Source organism: Anarhichas minor, unplaced genomic scaffold, assembly GCF_050575085.1.
Source record: "Anarhichas minor isolate MPS153535 unplaced genomic scaffold, ASM5057508v1 ptg000012l, whole genome shotgun sequence".
Taxonomy (NCBI): Eukaryota; Metazoa; Chordata; class Actinopteri; order Perciformes; family Anarhichadidae; genus Anarhichas; species Anarhichas minor.
The window spans coordinates 4,189,704-4,215,313 of NW_027466458.1; the positions used below are offsets into that span (position 1 = coordinate 4,189,704).

The following is a 25,610-nucleotide window of genomic DNA, read 5'->3' on the forward strand; positions in this document are numbered from 1 at the left end:
TCTCTGCCATGGCCATTGCAATCAGCTTTTCTCACAGACTTGCTGGTAGGAAAAGCACAGATGTTTCTAATAACGCTAACAATGGCTGTTTTCTCTTCAAGTGTTTCAGTGAGAGTGACTGTGAGCGAGCATGAACAATATATCAGGAACCTGAAACTGAAGCAGCCAACTGGAATTCAGCTGTCATTCATTTCACTACCTGTGCTTTTCTTACTGTGACAAGTTAACACGTCGTCTGTGAAAAAGGCAGATTGAAGCTGTTACCTGCTGTCGAAAACACAGCAGAATGGAGCAGGTTCAAGCGCTTTAGATGGGCAAATGCTGAAGCAGAAGGAGACAAGAGTGGGCTGACAAGGTTACAAAAAGATGTGCAATAACAACATCTAAATCAGAATTCTTCTTGTTAAAGTAAATACCTGTGCCCATCTGAACCTTCTATGCTACATGTAGCCTCATTTGCAGGAAACGTGATGAATTTTGCATGGCACAACACTTGTTAGAGCTCATGTTTTCTATTCTTTTTTATAGGTATTGTTACTTCTGCAGGGCCTCTAGGGTGACGTATTCACTCATACTCCTCAGTACGATATAAACTGTAATTTGTTGGATGAAAATATTATGATAATTTTCTCAGAAGGACATCAGTCAGCAGATGAATGCCCCCCTCACTGATTTCACCTTTTAAACCCACTTCTGATACGTTCACACAAGTGTGTAGAAATGTTAAAGAATAATTTTACCCTGACGCTGTAGCGATGACACATTGGCCATCTGAAAAAAGAAACAGTTGGTCCCTGGAATTATTAAAGCAGTATTGTTCTAGCAGGGAAACTGTGTGCTGCTGCTCTTTATAATCAGTAAACAGTAGCATCCTCTTTCTCCTTATACAGTAAATAGTTTACAGAGACAAATCCACACCACGGCTGTGTCGTAGTGAGGCAGAGAGTGAAAACACAGCCACTATAGATGGATGGAAACCAGGGGAAACTATTCTCACAATGCTGAAACGTCCATGTTGAAAGTTGCGTGTATAACTGTTTATGTGAGTCCACTTATTATGGCACGTTACACATCTCCACTCACGGGCACTGCAACCGGATACGCAGACAGCCTGACAACTTGACTCACCAGTCACATTTATAGCCCCCACCCCCACCTACCAAACACATGCAGCATCCTCTACGCCCCATTGCCCACGATGACAGACAGTTGGTTTGGTCATCAACTTTCTAGATCTTCCTCAACAGCTGTACGTCTAAACTTGCAGCCCCACAGTTATACAGCAACTCATAGTGAGAAGGGAAAAGGGGACTTCTAACTAGGACAGAGCAGTCTGGCCCCTTTCCTTTCGAACCAGAAGCACAGATCTGCGACAGGGGGAGAGAAGACACTGGTCTTAGGCGGAGAGAGAAACGGAGAAGAGAGTTTGTTGGAAGCTTGCTGCAGTCACTGAGGAAAGAAGCCCCAGGGACACAGACCAGTGTGTTCACATTACAATTTATTTTTTCATATCAGGGGAAGAAGATTCACTGAACAGAAATCTCCCCACCTGGAAACATGCACAAGCGGACAAAGATAAAGATTGCAATCTTCGTGCTACTAGTGGGTATGGCATGCATGTTCACTGCAGTGGTAACGGACCACTGGGCCGTGCTCAGCCCGAAGGTGGATAAAGCCAATACGACCTGCGAGGCGGCCCACTTCGGCCTGTGGAGGCTGTGCAAGAAGTACATCTACATCAGCTCGGAGAACTTCATGCAGGGACATGGCTGCGGACCCATCAGCCTGCCTGGAGGTAAGAGAACATTGGAGCGAAAACTCTCATGCGTCTGACAGATAAAATGACAATACCGTATTAATAATGTTCGTCTGTAACTGTGAGGTGCCTCTATGCAATCCAGCCCACAGCTCTGAGGTGGGGAGCTTCTAAGAATAGAGGTTCCAATGCAGGATCACTTGATATGGCACATGACATTTTAAACTTCCATAAACCTCCTCGTGAAATGGAAGAAAGATCCTAATCGTAGTGAGATGCATGTATCCTTCCATAATGTATACATTTTTGGAGGGAAATAATTAGATGTTTTCCATTGTCATTCATCAGTGGTGTTGAAATGCAGCCCATCAGTAAGCTGACTCAAAGACTGGACCTGACCACAGTAAATATTTATCTTTATATAGGCATGGAGTGCCAAGGGGCTGCAAACACCACTTTAGCTGATTTGACTGATTGTTGTCTCCTCTCTGTTTAAAGAGGCATTTATTATTTAAAACCAGTTTGCCAGTTCTCCATACAACATGGGAGCCAGTACCTGACATATACAGACACTCTATAGCTCAAACACACTGTGTTTAAACACACTTTGGAGGTACTTTAATTCAGTATTCCCATTGGTAACACTTTATCTTGCAGGTCCCACTCCTCATAAAACTCTAAATAATAAATGGGTTCTGTGTCAGAATACTGTCTGTATTTTCTATTTATAGTCTCAAATTACATAGATCCTTCAATTCTATATTACTGTATAACTCTGCCTCACGACACTTCAGGGGGAAGTCTTGTGGATTCTTCTACTCGCTCCACTATACATTTAAAGTATGAAATAATGAAAACACATTCAGTACTGACTTCATAGTACAACAATGTGAAAGGGGCGAGCAGACAATAGTACTTTAGCATACAATCATTGCATGGAGTAGGTTGTGGTGTTACTTAAACTCAAGTAAAGGATCTAAATAGGTGTTCACCACAGCCCTTCGTGACTGTAATGAAATCAAATTGATGTCAACAGTGTCGAGCAGTTGCTGACTTGCAGTGACTCTTGTCTCAATGAGTTGCTGTGGGATTCACTCATCTGCTGAACCGCGCTGGCAAATTTACTGTTATCTGAGAAACCATTATCTGACTGTTGCTCGTTATCTCCCCCTGCGTGACGCTTTATGTAAATTGGCCTGAAACTTCCCCCCCAAATTTGTCCAACTCACAAGGCTGAGAGAAACTCCCAAAATATGTCCCAACTGATGGCGGCTGTTAGACTTTTGGGAATCCCAGACACTGTCTGCACTGCAGGGCCAGAAGCAGATGAAATGTCTGAGGGTGGTTCTTTGGTGCAGACATGGCAAGCATGTGCTGAATATACTACATCAGCTCAGCCCACAAAGGCGTGGGGTATTTATCAGATGCAAGTGGCAAATGCTTCAAGAGCCTTTTTCTGCACATGCATACATTCTGTACATACATCCTGACAGTGGTGATCTTTAAATATTTGGAAAGTGAGTTTATAATATCATGTGCATTGTAGAGAGTCAGCCACCTGTTCCTAACAAATGGCTTTCATTTCTTCAATAACACCTGTGATTTGTGATGGCCACCTTGGCAGCCTTTATTTGAGAAGTGAGTAAATCCATCAGTCTCCCGGGGGGTTTCTCCCAGCCCAGTAGCTGTATTTGGACAGGAACGTTATTGTTTATCATAGCCACATGGCTTCAGAGAGGTGTCAACCTCTGATTCAAAGCAGGACTTAAACAGTATGTGAGGAGGTTCCCACTGCGAGACACTTATCTGGAAAATATGGGCTGAGCTGTTATGCAGGTCTACTGCTGACAAAGATGATCTCAGGAACAACTTTAATGCATACAATGCAGACTTGCATCCCACTCTATGTTGTTTCATCCGAGCCAAAATTTTCCCGAAGGCTATTTTAGTTTTAGATGACTGTCGTCCGAGTTCTCCTTTTGATTTATACTTTTCTTTTCATCCTGGTTTTCTGAGCTGCTGTGAGTTGTATAAGAAACATCAGATATGTTACAATGCTCCTCCTTGCCACAGCATACAGAGGCAATGATTGTAATGTTTTTAACCATGATTCCAGGAAGAGAAAGGGTGTGGTTTTTTAAACTGCTCAACAAGCATCCGTGGTTATAAATATAGGCCACGTAAATACTCAGCTGTCTTGGGTGGAGGCGAAGTGTTCACGCCGAGTTCAGCGGCCTTCTGAGTGACAGGGCCTCATGGATAGGTCCGGCATAGCTTTAAGGCCTGCTGTCCCACCAACCTGTTCCCACGAGACCCTCTTGCAGCTTCACATCTCCGCGGTCACTCAAATTACTTAACACTCCCCGGCATGGGATGCATAGTTATAAAAGAAAGTGGTACCACTGGTATTTTGCCTTTATAGGCACTCAAATGACCTAACAACCAAGGGATAGGCTTCTTATATGGAGCTGGGGAACTGCCAGTGAAGTCTTAAACACTTAGTTAGACAGGTGGCCTATGCCTCTCTGGGTTTATAGCTGAATCAAAGCTCTAGTTTGTGCTCAGATTAACAGAGCACGACAGGTAGTAAAATGTGGTCAAATTGTAATTTCCTTTAATTGATACATTTTGCGCATGATTTCTAAAACGAGTGTAGTAGTTGCCAGGCTCCATAGAAAAATACACACATTTTCTATGGCATATACACATATGGCATAACTGAAGTTGTCGACACTTGTTGCCGACACTTGTAAAGGACTTGTATGAGGAAGGTAACGACACCCAAATAGAGCAGACAAAACAAACACCAGGGCTCAGAGGTCTGGGCCAATCATAGCTTTCGCCGCTGACAAAATTAATAGACAGTGCATGCCAAAGCTATATAAAGTGTGATCTGCGTTGTGCAGAAATGCTGCTAATCCGATGTCCTCAACTGATCTTCAGAAAGATGACGGATTTACCCTGTTAGGAATAAGAGGGGCTTTACAGCACTCGTCACCACGGCCTAGCAGTAAAAAGGACCAGCCACAAGTGGTGCAGCAGTGCGCGTCAGTGTGTATACGCCATTTGCGGCAAGCAGATATATTTCTCACCTCCAGCTCCTCATATCTTTATTGAAGCTTTGCGCTGTAAAGATGGTACAGAAAGGTGTAAATAGGCAACACACATTCAGTCACATGTGGGAATAAAGCTGCTTGATACAGATAATGAGCTCAAAGCATCCACTCCAAGGCTGAGTGGCTCCACTTCAACATAAATAACAAACCAGATATGCATTTAGTGAATGAAGAGACACTTGGCCTGCTGGCAGTTCTTCCATCTTTCCACCCTGGACCTAAAAAGACATCTTATCTCACATACAGATGAGACCATGTTTCCTGCCTTTGGAGGAGTTGTCTGGTGGTAAAGTATAGAGCGTAGTGGATTTGCATTCATTTAAAAACGTGAATATTTTTGGGAAGTTAGTGGAGTTCAAAGATATTTTTCAGCCTCTCTTTTCAATACAAGGTCTGGCTAAGAAGTGCTAATAGTTGACAAGCCTCTATCACATCCACCTCTCTTTAATACGTGCCTTCTACAGTGAAAACGGTGGAGCTCGTTGCTTAGTAACAACCTCTGTTTTTAATGGCCAGTCCCCGTACTCATTCATGAAAACATTTTTTTTGTATGTGTGTGCTGGATCGTGTTGGCCTGCAGCACTAAAAGCTTGTAATTTCAAAGGAGGTTTTTGTAAACATTGCAATGTTGCCTTGGCTTTGAAAAATATGACTCAGAGTTATTGTTTTTTGCCTATTATATCAGATTACTCTGATATTTCCTGGTAGAGCCATCTGACATCCCATTTAGCTTGTTTCCATGGTTTACAGGGTACACAGGAAAATGATCTACCATCCCAGCACGGGTCGTCAAGCTTTAATCACTATGCGATATTTCAAACATGTCCTGAAGCTGTCTGTAAAAAAGGGATTAGGAACAATCGTGTGAGTGGAGACCTCATAGCATAATCATCATTGATGTGCACTTGACTTTCATGAGAGTAGATGTGACAGAGTGATCTGGTGTTACATACTGCACATAACCGTCCTCACTCCTTCTGCACATACGATCATCCGAAACCACAAGTTATTTCTTTTTAATGCCAAGACATTCTTCTGCTTTCAGAAACACGCATTACATGAAGCGAAGCCTCAGATGTTACCACCCTGTGTGCACTTTATGAACTACTTTTAACCACGCCCCTACAGGAAGTATGTGGTATGAGATAAGTCAATGACTTGACTTGGAAGCTAAACCTTTTTTTAACACTTGGCAAAACATCTAAAAATGTGTAAAAAAGCGGCCTGGCTTTATTTGTGCAAATCCCCAAGGTTTAACACCTTGTCTGCTCAACAGGAGAGAAGATTGTGATGTCTGTTGTGGCTATTTTTTACTTTGACAAGCGACCCACACAAAGCAGACCAGGGTCTGCACGCCATCTCATAACCATTTTAGTGGTAATATTATCCTGGTAGTGTCAATCTGTGAGATGCTTTTGTAAAAACAATGTGGGATGGATCTGAGACGGTGTAAGGTGTTCAAAGTATCATCTTCATGTGATACATTATGGTGCAAAAAGCTCTATAAATCTGATTTTTATAGCCATCCATCATTTATTCATGATCGAATAGAAGTGTGAAAAAGTTCAGTGGTTCAGCAAAGAAAGAAGACTTGGCCCTAAACACAACTTCAGCTTATTTAGTGAAATAGAAATTCATTCTAAAACGCAGATTAGGGGTCAAGTTTACAGCAAAAGTAAACAAAAAGATGTTCATAACATGACAATTTTGATAAAGAGTTGGTTTATTTTGGTTTAGATTGAAAAAAGATTTTGGTCAACAAAGTGAGATAATGAGAGAATGGGCACACTGGTCTTCAGAGTTGAAAGCAGTTCAAGGCATCCATCACGGTGACATTTTAATTAACTAATGAACTATTACATCTCGGCTACATAACCTTTTCTTGATGATTCCCTCATTTTTTTTACACATTAAGCATGGATTTGCATATTAAGACATTTAATTAATGTCATGAAATTTCAATTTCGTGATGAAGCCACAGAGGATTATATATATATATATATATATATATATATATATATATATATGCATACAGACACCGAAACACACAATTGTGACTCCAAATAAATACAAATGTCTGCATTGTAAATGGGCAGCTGACAACAGGTCAGCCATAACAATTCCATGTGGTGATAATATATATATGATGTATATACTATTGTTGTGTTTACACCTTGTTGTGCTGCCTCAAAGGGCCCACAAATCATTTGATGTGTAAATTTGAACTAAATCCTATTTTCTTTCTTTTCACAGAGGAAAACTGCACCTACTTCAGACACTTCACTCCAGGGCTGGATGCCGAGATATTTGAATATAAAACACAAAAAGGTAGGTTTCTGTCATTGTTCCCCTATCGTCGTGACTTTCATGCTATCTTGCCTAAACATGAAAAGGGGAGAGATTCATCTGTGAATTCATTCTGAAATATATTCCTTGGAACATTAGGACTTCCCAGTCTGTGTGAAGTAAAACATCAAACTGGCTTCATCACGTATTCCCAACTGACCTCACCTGCTGCTGCGGCTCTGCTCTGATCTACGATTCAGATTTCCACTCATGTTTTACTACTGACCTCAGAACAGCTATTGGTGTCACAGCAGGTGTACTGGACCAGCTGTCAATGATAAAACTCAACATTGGATATGTAGAAGTTCTGGGTGAAAGGCAATTGGATTTTCTTTTATTGTTTCCCAACCCTTTGTCCAACAGGCTAAAAGTCAACATGCTCACGCAGGTAATAACTGGAAAAACTTCATATTTCTTTATATACTGATACTGTATATATTCTGTTTAGCTAATAGTTTACATGCAAAGATTTGTGACAGAAAGTGGCTCAGACTGCACAAAAAGTAGTGCTATGATGTTGCAATAAATGCAAATGCAGATCCTACTGTTCTGATTGCGTAAAAATGTGCATAAAATGTGTATTTTTTACTCAGAGTGTATGTATATGACGGTGTGCTCTTTACACTGACAGTTTTTCTAAAATTTGATTTTTTTTTTTTAATCGCAATATATTGCAAATACGTATCGTATCGCATCGCCAGATTATTTTCAAGACACAGCCGTTGTGTACTGACACAAGGCTGACTGTGTTTCACACATGGCTCCTCAGGAACAGTGCAAGCGAATACGGTCTGTACATACGGTACAGTCAACGTTTTAGAGCTGTGTGTGTTTGTTCCAGCCCCCATTCTCTCCATGTTTCTCTCTCCAGTGTGACCCTGTTACAGCTGTGACCGTACAGCCAGCGCATGTTGTATGACAGCCATACAGTACAGACTCTTCACAATAGTGAGTTCGCCAGGGGAAAATAAATTGACTGTTATGGAATTCTTACAAGTTGAGAATAGTCATGGATGCTGTAAGAATAGATCTTAACATTTGGAGGTTGTTCGTATATCTTTTCCAAACATAACTAAACTGAGCAAAATGTCTACATAACCTTTATTGTGCCATCTTATTTTGGAGAACTGTCTTTCTCACCAGTGCACACAAAACACATGTCTCCCTTGCTCTGGCTTTTGAGAAACTTTGGTGTTGAGCCGGCCAATGAGCTCCACAGACGTGCAGTATCTCAGAGAACACAGCGTGTTCAGGGTGCGGCTCATCCTCACCTGCCAGCAGAAGATGAAGGCTCTCTCCCCCAAAGGAGTGCCTCTCCCCTGGGCATGGTTCACAGGCAAACAGGCGGCAGATCAAAGGCCTCCCATCACATCCACCTCTCTGATCGGAAAAAAACAAGCCAGCTGCTGTCCCTGTTACTGAGACGCTCGTTATCTGTAAACAAATTACAATCATATAGCATATTTGTATGTTGAATGAAAGGTTATTGCTTTAATAGCGAGTCTTTTTCTTACAGTCAACAAATTCCATGAAAAGACCAAAACCAACAAAAAATGTAGTTATTACCTGTGTAGCTGAAGCCTCCTCTGTGCCATAGAGCTCCATCGTTGTCCAAACACTATTAACAACACATCAATGAGACACACTGTTGCACTGGGTGACATGTTCCATCGTTACCATGAACGTGGCCACTGTAGTTTACTTTGAGTCGATCCCACGGAGTCTGTGCCCCAAACAAATGCACAGTTTACTCAGTTTGAATGATATTTTCTACAAACTACAGTGCTCAACTGTTTTAGGAAACAACATCAAAATAAAAAATAAACTATACATCTGTGATTTTTGTATGTCTTCAGCATGAACTTGACAGCTTGGGTGTAACAGACAAAAAATAAAAGTCTCAGGAGATGAACTAATGCGTTCTTGTCTGTTATTTTTAATGGGATTTGTTAACAATAAGAACAATGTAGAACTAGAAGGGGGCTCTAAGAGAGCCCACCTCTGCCAAGGCCGTGCCCTGCTAAAACCAGCTCATTTCTAAAGGATCCAAACTGGCTCAAAATGTAAAATAGGGTGTTTCAAAATAATGTCAAACGGGTTATAAAAAGATGTGTGGTGATTTTGTGTTTAAGTAACTAAACAGCGAATTACACAAGAGTAGCGATGTGACTTTTGAATAATTCATACTGCTTGTTGAAGCAGTTTCTTACATTTGATTGTAGAAAATGTGTCTCTAACACACATTACAATAAATGCATTTCACTCCATGTGAACAATGTGACATTACATATTATGATGACAATGATCTTAACTTATTTGATGTCATTGGATTGTAAAGGTAATTCATGAACTACCTCATGTCAACACTCTTGGTCTCTTTCTCTCCAGAGTACAACATCTCGGCCGCAGCCATCTCCATCTTCAGTCTAGCCTTCATGATCCTGGGCTCTCTGTGCTTGGTCGGATCCTGTACCGGTAAAGGCAAAGGAAGAGACTACCTCCTCAAACCTGCTGGCATGTTTTTTGCATTTGCAGGTGAGTCCAGTTTACCAACCAAATTTCAATTTCCCCGCAGCATTTACATTTTGGAATGCAAAAAAAACCTCCCACATTGCCTTTGTGGTCACATCATTTGTCATGTGACGAGAGCTGCACTACCCGACTCATGCTCACACATCCCTGTCCATCCCAGGTCTCTGCGCCTTCATCTCACTGGAAGTGATGCGCCAGTCGGTCAAACGCATGATCGAGAGCGAGGACACAATCTGGATCGAGTACTACTACGCCTGGTCCTTCGCTTGTGCCTGCACCGGCTTCGTTCTCCTCTTTCTCACTGGCATCGCCCTCCTGCTCCTCTCCATGCCGCAGATGCCCAGGAATCCGTGGGAGACTTGCATGGATGCCGAGCCGGATCAAGTCGAGTGATAGCTAGACAGACAGAGATCAATGCAGGATGAGAGTGACTGTGTCTTTTGTTTTGAGAACAGATTTGAGTAAAAATTAATTTCAAGAACAGGAGCTGGAAATAAAAGAGTAACGGCATGATGACAGGAACTGGTTTGGTTGTGGATGGACCATAGCCAAGATGGGAAAATTACCTTCCTGCAATTATACATTTTGAATGTTTGCCTTTTCCTGTATGCTCAACCCAGAGTGAAAAATAAGGCAGTCCTCAGCAGCACCTGCTTTGCTATGGTTCGTGTTGGAGATCAGAGCTCAAATCTGACCTGAGGCCTAGAAACAAACATACTTCTCAGTGAGAGCCAACAGCTCTTCTACTTCTGTTTCTTCTTTTTTTGGCTGAAACTCTTTCACTGCCAGCACATTAAAAAGAAATGTTAAACATCTTTTAATAAACGTCACTGTTATGTGACATGGTCTGGTTTGGTCTCCCAAATATGTTATAGGGTTAAGGTTAAGTTAGTTTCATTCACATTCTGAGAATATAGTTCAAACAGTTACAGCCTGTCATGTGAAGCAGGGACTTTTCTTTGATTTCATGTTTGATATCTTGTATATATCGGTCTGGTCATCTGTGGATTTTTGTGTGGGATCGCTCAAGGAATCATTTACTTACAAGAAATATCGATTAAGTAAGATAAGTTTCGACATATGTATTTCAAATGTGCATTTTATATTTCTAAGATTTACAAAAGAACCTTTAAAGATGACTGATTTTAGGCAAAGCCGCAGCACAGAGCAGGTTTGTTCGTGTGGCCGGCTGAATGCTAAACACCCACACGGTCTGCATGTTGGAAAAGGTTCAGCTCTAGCAGGTGCACATTCAAGGCCTTCTACTTGTTGTTGACAGCTTCCAAACCAAACTGATACAAATAATTCTCTGTTCGTTTTCATGAGTCATCATGACCCGTTAGAAACACGTGGCAAATTGGTTTTGCTTACCGGGCCTTCAGACCACATACAATATAAATATATTGTATACAAAACCATATACAATACTATACACCTTTTCCGAGGCGGAGTGCAACATCGACTGTGCAACATCACAACAGAGAAAGTATGAAAAACACCACCACAGGAGTAAAGTTATTCAGGTTTAGCACAATTTGTCTTGACAGCACCCTGTACGGTCTTGTGTTGTGCTGTAGCTGTGGGTATTCTGGGACATTTGTTTTACTTTGCTCAGCATCGCCTTCTGTATGAAACAGCTGCTGTCCCGTGTATATTGACGCAGTTAAGCAACTTTTTGTGCAAAACCTGCAGCTGTTTGTGAGAGCAACTGTCCATGTCATGAGGTTGTTTAGGGCTGAAGTCCATTTGTTTTATTTCTAATTATATATTCTTTTGACTTTTCTGACATGTTTTAACTAAAAAAACAAGTGAAACAAAAAGAAAAATTGTATGTAAAAGTAGTGCATTTCTTTATTCTCTTTCTTATGTTTGAGTCCATTTCGTTAATCAAATCAAACACATTTCTGAATGCAGTGTATTCTGTGTAGGTGTGTTTGAAATGTGCTGTATCTTTGTAACCAAAAAATTAAATCTTAATAAGCTTTGGAAAACTTTTGTATGAGACTGCTTTGTGTCTTTTGTTTGTTTCCTTTGCTTCCATGTATCAAAGACAAAAGGAGTGCGGATGAGCGGCTGCTGATGGAATTAGTGAGTGTTGTGTGTCCCTTCATGTCCTGGTAGGTGGACAATAAATTATGGTGATAAATGATGGAGTGACCAGCTCTCCTTGCATATTTTCTTTTGGCGACGCCCTTTCATACATCCACTAACTGACCTACTGCGAGTATTTCATACATGTAGTTAGCAAATTCTGTACATAAATATAATCTTCCCAGTACAACTGTGTGCATTTCCCTTCTTTTGTCACCACCTACGAGCCAGGTCACGACAAAGGAGAAGCTGCTGCCGACACTGACCATTTTCTAGGAAGATAGTGGAAACCTTTGACGTTTAATTAATTAACTTCAAACCCCTAATAATTCCTGTACACATCGGCTGGTATTCAATATAGGCACACAGGCAGAGGATGAAGAAAAAAGAGAGAACTCGAGCAGTTTCAATAAAAACACTTTAATAGAGAAACAAATAAAAAAGAAAATAAACTTTTGAAACACAGTCTAAATCCTTTATTATAACCACCACCAATTGAAATGAAGAAGAGTAAAACAGATCTATTCATTATTTTGTACCCACGAGGGAGGAACCAATGGGAATGGGAGGCTGGGGGGGAACAGGTGTGCCATTGATTCACTGCAGCGAGGGAAGAACAGAGGAGAGCAAACAGATAACAGGAAGAGATGTGGCGTTTATAGAAGGCTGAACACAGTGCTCTCTACTGGCTGGGCAAAAGGTTGCTCCCTTTCCATGTGCCTGCCAGACACACACACACACACGTTGGTTTCGCTTTGTTTTCTTTAAAGAAAGTAATTCATATGATGATATATGGTGCAATATTAAGAGGTGGAACTTCATTACAAGAGTAAAAACCCTTTGTTTCAAAGCAAAGATCCTATCAACTAATTTTGGAAACAAAAGGACTAAAATGAAGCCATAAAAACAAATCAGCAATGACAAAGATTTGTAAATAAAATCCCTTTAAAATGTCTTTGGCTCAATCTCTTCTGCGTAAAAAATAAATAAAAGTGAAGAAGCGGTGAAATATTAGTATTGCACAACTTCAGAGATTAGCCAACGACTGCTTTGGGGAGATGATTCCCCCAAACACACGTGTCCAAAGCTTCGGAAATACAACACACACCAGGGAGCAACCTCCGCTTTAGCGCTGCTAAGAAACTGCAGAAAAGAAGATCTTACATAACCATTACATACTCAATTGACATGTTAGTAAAATATTATAATAGTTTTGTTGATATTGTCACAAGTTATTGTACACATCAAATAATATACCAAAATTTGATTCTGTAGGTTGAACAAAAGCTTTTTTTTTTTTCTTCTTTTTTCATCCACAAATCAATACAAACTAATAAAAACAGGGATAAAAACCAGCCAGGTCATCTCAACATGCATGAAAAGAAAAAACTTCACATTACAAAAACAAAACCATGTTGATTGTTGTACAGCGGTGAGATAACAGAACAGGACAAATTCAGCAACATATACTTAAAAATATGTATTGTACAGTGAAATAAGTCATCTTATAACAGCTGCAACAGAAGTTCTCCTCTTTGTCAAATCAGCCAGACACCATCTTACATAAAAGAAACAAAAAAAAATCTAAAAAGTTGTCAACAAGATGTCGCAACTAGGTTGTTGTTGTCCATTTTTTGAATTATTATTTTTTTGTGAATTTGCATAATTAAAAAGGGCATACCTCTTCTTTGAACAGCTTCTACAAAATTGAGGCGATCCCAAGGTTCTTGTTTGTAAATACCTAGAAAATGCATATTTACAAGTATGTGTTGTTCTCCGCCAAGTCAGAAAATCTGGACCTCTGAATTACAATGTCAAAACTTAAAAACGCACAAAAATAAAAAGAAGAAAACAACGAAGCTCTCCGCTGACTGTTAAAAACACATCTAAGTTATTCGCTGTGGGGCACTAGCTTTCTGGGGGAGGTGACGTTTTAAGAGATTTAACTGTAAATGACGTATGAAAGCCATGAAACAGCAGGATGTTGGAATTTGCAAATGGGGCAGTGGTGTTTTTACAATTAAAATGAATTACATAGAACAGGACCGAGCACTGGACGACTGTTTCCAGTATTGCTTTCATAAAAAAGGAAAAAGCCCTGGCAGATATAGTATCGGCATCTTTTTATATTTCTCTTGCAAGGTACTTCAGATCACAGAGGCTTCACTATGTTCGCAGTGAAATTCATGTGCATGAAAGCTGTGTGGCTTCCGTGTGCGTTTGTATGTCGACTAAAGAGCAACTCACTGACTGGACCTCAAACGTGAACGTTCAATGTGTTGTGTTCATCACGTCGTCGTGTCTGACGAAAGTAGTGTTGACGCCGCTAATGTGAAGCACAGTCGGAGCTTTTTTCCAATTCAATTAAAAAGGGAAGATTAATCTACCGCTTTAACATCAACTTATTAATCAGATCAGACTGGAAAAAAAGGTGAATAAAGTAATTGAATGACCAGTAACAACGTGCAAACGTCATTAACGATTTGTTCTCATTTAGCTCAGTCGAAAAAAACAGACACATTACCAGTCACACGTCTTTGAACACCGTACTGTATACTTTCACTGTGTGGGATTTTTTTGGGGTTAAATCTCAAGCAGTGTTGAAAGGCATGAGCAATCAGTTTGCTTTAATTTCCATGAAGTCAGAAAGAAAAGGAGGGGTTCGGGAAATGCTTTTGACTTATACTTGTATAATCAATGATCAATGCTTTTGTTGGAACTGGGAGCAAATACCACCTTTTGTTTGAGATTTTGGATTATTGTCTGTTATACGGTTCATATTATTCAGAGATTAGAAGATGGCAAAATGGTCTTTGGGCAATCTGGCTTACACTACGAAAAGGTATCTAGAAACTGGGAAAGTATACGACCAACAGTATGTTAAGAGCATAGACAGCACCAATGATCCAAATACAGTATGCTGCTTGCTGTTGTGACCAAGATCAAGGTGGTTTCTAATCAAATAAAAAGCCACAAACACTAGTGTATTATTAAAGGGTATTTACTATGAATCTACAGTTTCAATATACTTCAGATTTAACCAGAAAAAGCTTGCATTTAGCGTGTTCAAAAACATCTGACAGACAGTGTTGATCACACCCTCCGTTTTAACTTACCTATCATGACACATCACTCTGACCTCACCTCTCTGCCTTCACTTTCACAAACCTTCAGAGTACTGCAACCTTTATTAAAAATAAAAAAAAGCTCAATATCAATTAGTGACAAAAAAAAATATAACCCATTTCATATCCTCAACAGTTATTGAAACAATTTCTGTGTTGAAGATTTCTGCTGACACAAAGAAAAGAAATACAATAAAATAAAATGAGCATCGGCCACAAGCGAAGCAGTTTGGGATAATCTGATCACAGACAGTGACGTCTGCTGCTCTCTGATCCTTAAAACAAACAAGGGAGGAATCTCACGGTTGCTGCTATTTTGACATTTTTCACACTCTTTTGTTGCCGATGAGACTGGTGAAAAGTAAAAAATGCGCAGTCAATATTTGTATTGTTATTTTAGTAAATAAGCAGTAAATAATCACATTTTCTACTAAATCACTGAAAATAATTCCCAGCTATTCTCCCAGGATGTCTAAGAATTAAGGATCAGAAGCCAACAAACGGAAAATAATTCATAATGCAAAAGCTAGCATGATACAGGAATTTAAGGACATGTCTGTGGCATACAATTCAGTCTTTTATTTTCTTCATATTTACAGATTAGAGGAAATTTGATCTACTTCTATACACTGTTCCATGTAGTTTCTGTGTCAGTTGACCACTTAGCTTTTTGTCCATTACCACAACTACAGTAGTATGAAAAATCAAGACGTGACGTCCACTCAAAACTGAAGAATACAAAATGATAAAAACTTCAACATACTTATTTAGTAACCAACAAAACCAACTTCAATTAGGAAAAATATGCAGGTAGCTAAGTGGTCAACCAAACTCGTATTTTTTATTTTTTATTTTTTATAACTTTTTTTTTAGCATTACGTACATATACAAGTGTAGATAATATAAGTATATATTCATATATACATAGTGAGTATGTATATATACCAGTAATGCATTCATTATATATACTTATTTTCTTCACAGATATGTGAAACAGGAGAAAAGATGACTGTTACAAATAAAAAGTTAAAATGAAACAAAATGCAGAAAAAAACCTACTGATAGAAACAATTTATAAATGCACTTTGCACTATCTTTTTTTTGGTGTTTTTAGAAACAGTTTTACCTTTTTTTTTTTTTTGTTTAGTTTTATATTTCATCACTTACTTAATATGTGGGAGGGGTGACACTCATTTAAAGTAGGAATAGTACCCATTGCTACCATTTGAACTTCCTATACTCAGCTCTTGTAAGAGGGAGAGAGGGTCGCTGTTCTTTTTGACCTGTTCAGGGCGAACAGCTCGGGGTTTGGGTGGAGCACGGAGGGCGCTGGCGTAGGACATGGTCGGTGGTTTGCTCAAATTTGGAGCCCCCTGGCTGGCCTCTGTGGGAGCCTGCGGCGGGGGTGGCGGCGGCGGTGGTGGTGGTGGCTGCTGCTGCTGCTGCTGTTGCTGTTGTTGTTGTTGTTGTTGCTGCTGCTGTTGTTGCTGCTGCTGCTGCTGCTTGTTATTGGGCATGAGAGGAGGAAACTGTCCAAGATGCTGAAGGGAGTTGAGGGAGTGTGGGTGCGTCTGCTGTGCTGCTGTGACCTCAGCCTTCACCTGCTCCTCTGTCTGACGAAGGGCCTTGGAAGCTGGAACAGGATGGAACATGATAAATAGTTCCCAAAACAACGCTGTGTAAAAGATTATAATGCTTTAACCCTCTGAACCCCAAAACAGGCCGGTAGGATGGAAAAGCACGCTTTAAACTACACATAATACACAGTCATAATTGTCAGATTATCATCTTTCAAAAATCGAAATAGTTCAATGTATACATGTAGAGCCTCCATTTTTTTTTTCATTATCAAAGAAAATACACTTTTGTTTTTGTTCCCTTTTTGTAATGATTTATGGCATTGTAACTGTGTTATACTGCACAGAAGACATTGTTGAGTTCTCTCTACTTCTAGCCATGGTTGTGCCGTTTTCATAGAGCTGCAGGACTTGTATACTGCAGTGAAAATCAATCAAGGCCACAGAGAGAAACATATGACGGCCCGACGCTTCTTTGGGTTCAGAGGGTTAACAACAGCATGCTTAGCGGTGCTTACCCAGAAGATCCCGGTGCTGAGTGAGTGTACCGGCTCCGTTACATGGAATGTTCTGGAACGTGCCGGGACCCCCACCATTACTGGGCCAGAGGTCATGCGAGGGGTAACCGTAGGGGGCATGTGGGTGCTGATGATGCTGTATGTGCTGATGGGGGTGGTCCTGGAGGTCTGACGTGCAGGGCTGGGTCTGTTGGGACAGGACATTGTGGGCGTTGGCTGGAGACGCTTCATCTGGGTAGCTAGAAGAGATGCGACGCTGATAGAGAGGCCGGCCTGGACCTCTGGGTTCATACTGCACAGACGGCAACGATGGATGAGGAGGAGAAAATGGTGAGAATGAGTTATTAAGTCAGAGGGGTGGGCAATATGACCTTTAAAATAAAAGAGGCTTGCAGCCCTGAAGAGGCAGAGGTCCACAAACATCATCTTTTCACAGCACTTGCTAAGACTCAGCTAATCCCATTATAATGCTTACAACTGTACAAGTGTGACGACAGATTGAACCATTTACAGGAGTTAAAACAGGTGACGCCAAGGTGAACCTTTACAGAAAATGTCAGACGGGCAGAAAGGGAGAAAGAGGGATGAAACAATTTCTCTCCCAGGTGCATTTTGAAGCAGATATTTGTAGTTGCTGTGAAATAAAACAGTGAATTCTAAATGCAACATTGAGTTCAGTGAACAAGTTGCCCATATTAAGGCAGGCACAAAGCTTGCACTCATTCCTATATGAACTAAATAAAACACCATCCAGGATGTTGTGGGAACCGCAGGCATACAGAGTTTGTCCCTTCAAGCACACAATGTAAAATGATGATTGATTAAAATAGATAGTCACGACAGCTCTTTTTAAAGTAGTTTCAGCCTGCACTGAAGCCTGTGACATTCAATTTTAGTACAGAGAGATTTTAGATGCATTGATAATGAATAAACCTACCTCATCTACGTTGTGAAGGGCTGTGGCTGCTGATGTTCTGGGGGAAAGTGGGTGGTAGGACTCCTGGTCTGGACCTTGTTGCTGCTGCTGCGGTTGTTGTTGTTGTTGTTGTTGTTGTTGCTGCTGCTGCTGCTGTTGTTGTTGTTGTTGTTGTTGTTGTTGTTGTTGGTGGTGGTGGTGGTGGTGGTGGTGGTGGTGCTGCTGCTGCTGCTGCTGGTGGTGCTGATGGTGAAGTTGCATCAGGTGGACTTGCTCCTGCCTGCTGGGATGAGCCATGATGGGCAGACCATAAGGAAGGCCGTGGCCCTGGTTCCCCAACAGGTGGTTCTGTTGTGGTGGGCTCACTGACGCAGCTCCACCGTGAGGCCACTGGGCCTCTTGCAGCATGTATTTGACCTGGGAGGAAGGGTTGCTGGTAGGGTGGGCTGGTGGCTGATGGGGGTAGCTACCAGTATTATACAGGGGGTTTCCCGGATGCTGCTGCAGAGCTGGGTTGTTGAGAGGGTTGTCGTTAAGGAGATCGCGGCCTGCGTCATGGGGGTAGGGTCCTGATGGGAAAGGTCCAGCATGATTGGGGGTGGCGGCTAAAGAGGATGAAGGGTCACCTGAGGCACGGGACTGGGACTGGCGGTACTGGAGGAGACGAGATTGAGGTGGCGGCTGCATCTCAGCTGCATCCCTGGGTTCAGGTTGTTCCTGTGGGGGCATCTCTCTCAAGAGGCCCGGGTACCTGGGAATTGAAAATGTATTTCTTTACGTCTGAACTGTATCATGTTTGTAAGCAGCAGCATGGAAAAGAACACTATTCTGGAACAACAATTTACAAGGTTTAACAACAATTGAGGAGCAACCAACAAGATACAGAAATCGTTGCGGTCCAATTTTAAGCCGTTATCTTGTTTCAGCTAGCTCTACTGTAACCTCAATTTGAAATCTTACACAAAAACCTTCAATGTTCAACAGCAGAACTGTAATATGGCTCCAGTATCAAGTTACCAAACCAATACCAATGACATAATACAAACTGTTGCTTAGTCTAACCTGGTGAAAGGTGGTCCAGTGGAAGCGGAAGTAACAGCTTCATCCTCGATATTGGCACCAAGGCCCCAGCTAGCTGCCCGAAGCAGCTGAGGGGGGAAGCGAGCCATGCCAGGTTGAGCCAGGTGGGCAAGCTGCTGGGGCAGAGGGAAGGGGACGCTACCCTGGAGAAAAGGGCCTGGCGCCTCCCCCCACTGGCCCAGTCTGGCTGCCTGCTGCTGCTGGCTCAGGGCCTCTAGAGCCAAGGGACCCTGGAGGTCTAAAAGGGGAACCGCGTGATTAGTTGTGATCGCTTGACTGCATTCATTTTCTATATACGATAGAAAACCATATGATTCTGTGCCATAGACCAAATACCAAGTGATAATATGGGCGAACATGCATCTGGACTAACTTTATAGAGTACTCTAAGGATTTGCCGAATAAAAAAAAAAATGATGCTCCACTCACCCAAACTATCTCCCAGGCTTCCATCCTGTCCGTCCTCCCCAAAGCTGTTGACCCTGTTATGCTGTGACAGGCCTGGGTGGTGGCCCCCCGGGTGGCCCATCGGAGTCCTAATGGAGCTGCTCATGTCTTCCACCCCTCCAGGCTCCGGCCCATCCAAAGTAGGAGACTGGACAGCCCTGTGAGGGGGTATGGGGCCAATGAAGAAGGAAGCGTTGTGGTTACCACCAGTGTAGGCAGGGCTGAGCTGTTGCTGCTGCTGACTCGGTGGGGCCATCCCTGGGTGTTGAGGCTGGCTGACCCGATAAGGAAGCCTGGAGACTGGATACTGTGGGGGGAAGGCTCTTCCACTGGCAGGATGTGGAGGGAAAGCTGGGTTGGGTGGTGCCAGGTGGTAGTTGAGGGGTCTTTGGGCAGCTGAGGGATCTTTTCGATGGAGCAGCGCATTGGGAAATCCAACAAGCCCGTCTGGCTGCGAGTCTAGACTTCGGCTTTGGCCTGTGTCTAAATCTCCCTGGAGCAAAAAATAAACCCCGTGAGCAAAGACGTGGAGCTCTACATAAAAAATAGATACGTTGCTTAAGGATAATGAAACACATAAATGTCAACAACTTGCCTGTTTTTCCTTCATGTCGGTGGTTTTCCTCTCTGGTGTCTGAAGACGGCTCTGTTCTGACTTTGGACATCCTTCCAATTTACCTAAGAAGTCAAAACCAGAAAATAAATTTATTAAAATATGGTTGACTACTTCTTTCTTTCCATTTGATGGAATACAATTATAGCAGTTTGTGATTTTGGCTGGTTGAGGCACACCATTTCTGATGGGGTCGGCCTGTAGCTCCTTGTCAGGGCTGGGCTGGCCCATTCCTAGGTGAGTGGGGTGGGCCACGCCACTGTAAGGGATGGGGGAGCCTCGATTCTGGGCCTGCAACAGATTAAAGTTGTAGGCCATGGCTGCCGGGTGGCTCATGATGCGAGGGTCCACAGGGAATCGATTCTGGTAACCTGGCCAAGGCAACTAAGGAAATACAAACACAGGTTGACAGATTTTTGATTAAGACACCATGACAGAAGAGAGGAAGGTAAACTGACAGCACATTACCCATAATGACAATAACAAACAGCAACACATGAAACCAAATAGCTAAATTGTTTCACATGTAACATACATTTTACAGACGTGAGCTACATAATAACAGAGAGCTAATCTACAATAAGCCTCAATGCATTTGGGTAATATGACTCAAAGAAATGTTGACAAAATAGTTTTACTGTGGTATACTATTATTGAGAATTACTACACAGAAGAGGAGCTATTAAACATTTTTAGATTGTTCTTTGAGAGCAAACCTATGATATATTATCTTAAACAATGCAACTCGTGTTACACATTACACTAGGTGACAAAATATGCACATATTTTACACATTTTCTTTGCAGATCTTACATATTTTTCTTTTCTACAAAACAAAAAGCGATTTGATAAAATCCTTTGTAGTAGTCAAAATATAAGACTTTGTATTGCACACTGGCTAAATATACAATCTGACATGCGTATCTGGCAGGTTGTTACCAGAAGCAGGAAACTTACCGGCAGGGGCATGGACATGACCATGTTGCCACCGTACACAGCTGGGACGTAGAGGATACTGGCGCCTGTATGAGGATCTATCCTCTGAACAGGACTGGGTGACTTGCCCATGCCAGCTGGCGTGCCACCCAAGGGTGGTGAGAATGCCCGAATAGGGTTTCCCATCAACACAGCCGTGTTGGGTTGGACTGCAATGAGAGAAGACGGCATAGAAATACAAGTAAATGCAAATGGTTCTTAATCTAAATGTGAAGACACATTGATAGCAGGCAACACACTAAGCCCAATGCATATCTAACTATTCATATAAAAAATATTAGGTAACAACTTCTCTGACTTTATCAGAGAGGAGGGCGACGACCTATGAATAGCCGATGCCCAAACTGCATTAAAAGGAAGAATTTCATTTGATTTGTTTCAGTTTAGCTGGCTGACAATCTGCAGCAGCTGAAACAATCCGATTGTCTTCCCGGAGTAAGCATCGCATTAACAACTCCTTGCTGTGTTGTTCAAGGCTGCATCGCACTGCTGGCTTCAATAGCCTCAGGCCGTCATGCATCCATCTGCGCTGCTGCATTAGACTGGCTCATTTCAAGCTGTTGTGATGTGTGCTCATTTGTGTTCAGAGAGACAACAAAAGAAACAAAAGGAAACTCTTCCACTGTTGCTCTGTTGTGAGACCAGACAATAGAAATAAAGGAGAAAAATGCTATGTGGAGGAAATGTATTTCTATACTGTACATGCTGAATCAATTTCAACTGTTTTTTACTGCTACAAGAACACTGACTTTTTGATGCAGTGTTTATCAATGGTACCGTAGTAATATACTTTGATGAGTCTCAAATTTCCCCTGCATTAGATTCCTTTCCTTTTCCTTCATCTACATGCAGTCAAGTGAACATTTTGAGCCTAAGCCTGCGTGAGCTACAAGCTTTGAATACTTAGATAATCAACAGGGATAAACTCACCATATCCTTCAGGTGGAAGGTGCTCCGTGTGGTTTGCATGTTTGCCCTGTAGGAAAAAAACAAACTCTTAGAAAGTCATGAAGCAAGACTTCAAGAGTTCATAGAGGCCCAATGGAGAAGAAAAGAGTAAATAAACGATCGCGGTAACTGTTAATCAATAAATAGTAGGAACTGGGTATACAGCGGTTGCAGTTTGGTCCGCGTGACTATCCCAGATCTGTCAAAACAGCTATAGGATCAACACCTTGCCAAAAGGGACTGAGTTTTTGTCTACATACTGTACTGTAATGTACTTTCCCTGTTACGCTATCGCAGATGGTCTCTACTGTCCTGTAGTACGGCCTCCCAGTATTTTTAACTGCGTCCAAAGCTTACGCACGCACAAAGACACTCCAAATATAGTATAGACAGATCACCAACGGTGTAGTATGCATATCCTCCTCAGTGACCGCTTCACTAATACCACTGATGTATTTAAGAAATTATTTGAAGCACTTTTATGGAAGAGCCATAATTAAAGGATTTTATCAACAAAAAAAAAAATCCCCTAAAAACACCAAATCAATATATGCTATTAATGAACAGTCACATCCTGACACAGCATGTCCAAAATGTATGAAAAACACACCACTGCATTTGGAAGACGTATACCTTCGTTAATCCGGGATCAGTATGGTGACTGCATTGTGACTGCATTTCAAGCTACAAGTTACCACGTCTGCAAAGAAAGATCTTTTCTTTTCCCTCGCCATCCTCTTTCTCTCGGGGGCTTCACAATACAGCTCCATCTACTATATACGTGTACACAGAGAGATTGAACTGACAGCTGATCAGTGGTGACACACGTGTACAATTACTCATGTGGTGGCGTGCTCACAGACACACGCGAATACAAAACACTGGGCTCACGTGAGATCTCCACATATCTGAGTGTTGGTGGACCATATCTCATCTATTAGTAATCATTAGAGGAAAGAATACACAACAATCTACTTTGAGCTCCGTCAGTGGCTGGTTTTGTAGAACGCAGTCTCTCCAGGTTGACTGTGGTGTTAAGAGATGGTTCTTGACAGAGAGCGTGCTTAGAGGGGGAAATTAATGACATCCTCCATTCTACGGGATCCACTCTGTTGCTATGCGGATATTATATAAAGCTGATAGTTTTTGCATTTCAGGGAAGGAACACCAGCCATAATAAAAGGAAAACAAGTGATTCTGTGAAATCATTATGAAGTTCATAATGTCCACTTTTTAGTATTAATGTTACTACTACTACCAGCAGTCTTTGACACTAAGAGCACATTTTCAAGTATTTTAGCAAGTAGTTATGAACACAAGGATGGAAACAATTTGCAGGAACGCCTGCCATTACAATACAATCACAGTTGCAACTATTACCTGAACATTCATGACAGCATCCAAACAAAAACGGACAAAAACAGGACTAACTTCTAGTAGCTAAGCTGTAATGTGTTCCTGGTATTTTGCAAACTCTCTACAAACCCGGACAGAGTTTAAAGGTAAAGGCCGTTTGTTGAGAAAATGAGACCAATTCTGCAAATTAGGCATTTAGAGATACAACTGCGAAGACAGTAATTCTGGTATCAAATAATTGCAAATTCTGAAAAACAGACTGACAATGTTGAAATCACTTTGAGAGACAGAGCCCAGGTACCAACTAAAATATTAGGTCAGTAAACAAAGTCAAATCTGGTTGGTTAGTTCCACATGTAAAAAAGTTGTATTTATTATGGCACCTTTAGTATTAGCATTATATAGCAACCAAATATAAAACTGCTGCAACTAATGTAAAAGTCTCTGCAATATGCAATGATCTGGTAATAGATACAAAGATGAAACTGTGTAACAAGTAGTCAATTTTCCGTGGAGAGCAGCTGAGAGTAAAAGGCCCTGCTGACTGGATCTTATAGGGGTCTAGGTTCAGCAGTAACAGTTTGGTTCTCAATAACACACCGTCAGTGATGTGAGATGTGTACTGTGCTGGGCAATCAATGGCAAGAGGTTGAAGAGATACGAGAAAGATTGTAATGGAGAGACACACAGAAGAATACTGTATATGCCAAGAGGAAGTCACACAAGTCTGACTTAATACCAAACAGTTCATTTGTTCCTGACACCACCTCAAGTATCACTTCTTATTTCCAAATAATGATAAATTATCATCCCTCCAATCAAAACCACTAAAGCTGAAATTACAAAAAAGCTTTTTAATGCGAGACATATTTGACCACAAGTGTCACAGTCTTGCATCAAAACACCATCTGTGTCTGAAAACAGCACTTCACAATATGAAGTCAACTAAAGTATATATTTCTGGTAATCTGGATGCCACACAGTGACCATGTTGCATGCTTTCTGAACTCTGATTAAATGAATAGGTCTTACAAGTAATTGCAAGTACATATTGTATCGTCCCTATAATCCTTATGTATTACTCTTTCACTCTCTGCCTTTGGATACCAAGTTATGAATATGTATCCGTCTCTACAAATTGATTTATGAACCATTTATTTTATCCTCACGTTTACCCTTTAAACACTACAATAGTTTGGACAAATGAACCTGATTATGTAGAATTTTATAATACTCACAATGTAAGGTATCAGTGCAATACTGATCAGCAGCGGCAAAAAAGTTGCCTTGAAGCAGCTACATTTAATCCTACAACAATAGAAACTATTGGCAAGACACTGTTAAAAGTTACCCAATTAATCTATTATTAAATGACATTTGCATGGATTATTTTGGCTGTACATCTCAGTAGGTGCTTCCACCGTGTACAGAGCTACCGAGAATGACCTTTAAATTAGCAACACGCTGGATATGCTCAAGGAAACAATATATTACATACTGCATGGTTACTATGTACTGTGGTTGTGCGCCACATAGTATGACTGTGGAGAGAGGGAGGAACTGTGTGAGTGTGTCTGAAGCCGGCTGATGCTGCGGAGCTGTGGCTCATTAGGCCCAGTGGGAGATGGCAGCAGGTTGACAGCTGTGTGGATTTCGTTAACCTTTACCACAGGGCAGACGGGGAGGACGGACAGACTCGCAAAGACATTTCCACCCAAGCTAAACAATCAAAACAACACATCCTTACAGCCAAACCTGCGACGGTAATTTTATATCCGTGTTGTTTTTCTGGGGCCAAAATGAATGACCGCTAAGTAATAACTGTGGTGAAAAATAAATATATATATCTAATAAAGATTTTGATGGATATGTTCTTTGTGCCTGCTCATGTAGCGCTTTTATCCTTTTTCCATCTCTAAAAGCAAGAGGCACTCAATTTATTCCGGATAATTTGTTTACTATTTTCAACCAACCACAAAGTGGTTACCCAACACATTAACATAAAAGCCCTGCAACATTTGGGCTTGTCAAAATATCGTCCCCACCTGTTTCTCTTTCATTCCTGCCTCACTACTCTGTTTTCCTGTCTTCCTTCTCTCTTTTTATTCCTTCCCTACATGTGCAAACTCAAAATTGTTGTTTTTAGTATTGACAGCAGAAAAATTGCAGAAACGTATCCACTAAAAAGTAATA

General features: G+C 41.4%; 2 protein-coding genes across 4 annotated transcripts in view; one reads left to right on the top strand and one right to left on the bottom strand.

Annotated features, from left to right (window-relative positions):
• Positions 1-318: 318 nt before the first annotated feature.
• On the top strand, positions 319-10,244 carry LOC142948353 (voltage-dependent calcium channel gamma-1 subunit-like). 2 transcript variants are annotated; one of them, XM_076090340.1, is made up of 5 exons: positions 319-342; positions 1,576-1,795; positions 7,126-7,200; positions 9,607-9,753; positions 9,911-10,244. In XM_076090340.1, the coding sequence occupies exons 1-5, from the start codon at positions 319-321 to the stop codon at positions 10,141-10,143; spliced, it is 699 nt and encodes a 232-aa protein (XP_075946455.1). In that variant the 3' UTR covers positions 10,144-10,244. The 2 variants fall into 2 exon arrangements, with proteins under 2 accessions (XP_075946455.1, XP_075946454.1); XM_076090339.1 differs by lacking the exon at positions 319-342 and having other exon boundaries at positions 1,558-1,795.
• A 2,001-nt stretch (positions 10,245-12,245) lies between these two features.
• Positions 12,246-25,610, bottom strand: part of helz (helicase with zinc finger) — a 44,566-nt gene continuing 31,201 nt past the window's right edge. For both annotated transcript variants that reach the window (XM_076090338.1, XM_076090337.1), the window contains 9 exons: positions 22,044-22,089; positions 21,075-21,262; positions 20,297-20,501; positions 20,100-20,182; positions 19,487-19,997; positions 19,040-19,295; positions 17,999-18,728; positions 17,062-17,353; positions 12,246-16,599 (listed from right to left, as the gene is read on the bottom strand). In XM_076090338.1, coding sequence (XP_075946453.1) covers positions 16,157-16,599; positions 17,062-17,353; positions 17,999-18,728; positions 19,040-19,295; positions 19,487-19,997; positions 20,100-20,182; positions 20,297-20,501; positions 21,075-21,262; positions 22,044-22,089 — 2,754 coding nt within the window. In that variant the 3' untranslated portion in view covers positions 12,246-16,156. The remainder of the gene's footprint in view (positions 16,600-17,061; positions 17,354-17,998; positions 18,729-19,039; positions 19,296-19,486; positions 19,998-20,099; positions 20,183-20,296; positions 20,502-21,074; positions 21,263-22,043; positions 22,090-25,610) is intronic.

Excerpts from the sequence above, each read along its gene's own strand:
- LOC142948353 (XM_076090340.1), top strand. The coding sequence starts at position 319 with ATGCTGAAGCAGAAGGAGACAAGA. Across the intron at positions 343-1,575 it reads TGAAGCAGAAGGAGACAAGA|ATAAAGATTGCAATCTTCGT; the intron begins GTGGGCTGACAA and ends AAGCGGACAAAG. Across the intron at positions 9,754-9,910 it reads CATGTTTTTTGCATTTGCAG|GTCTCTGCGCCTTCATCTCA; the intron begins GTGAGTCCAGTT and ends TGTCCATCCCAG.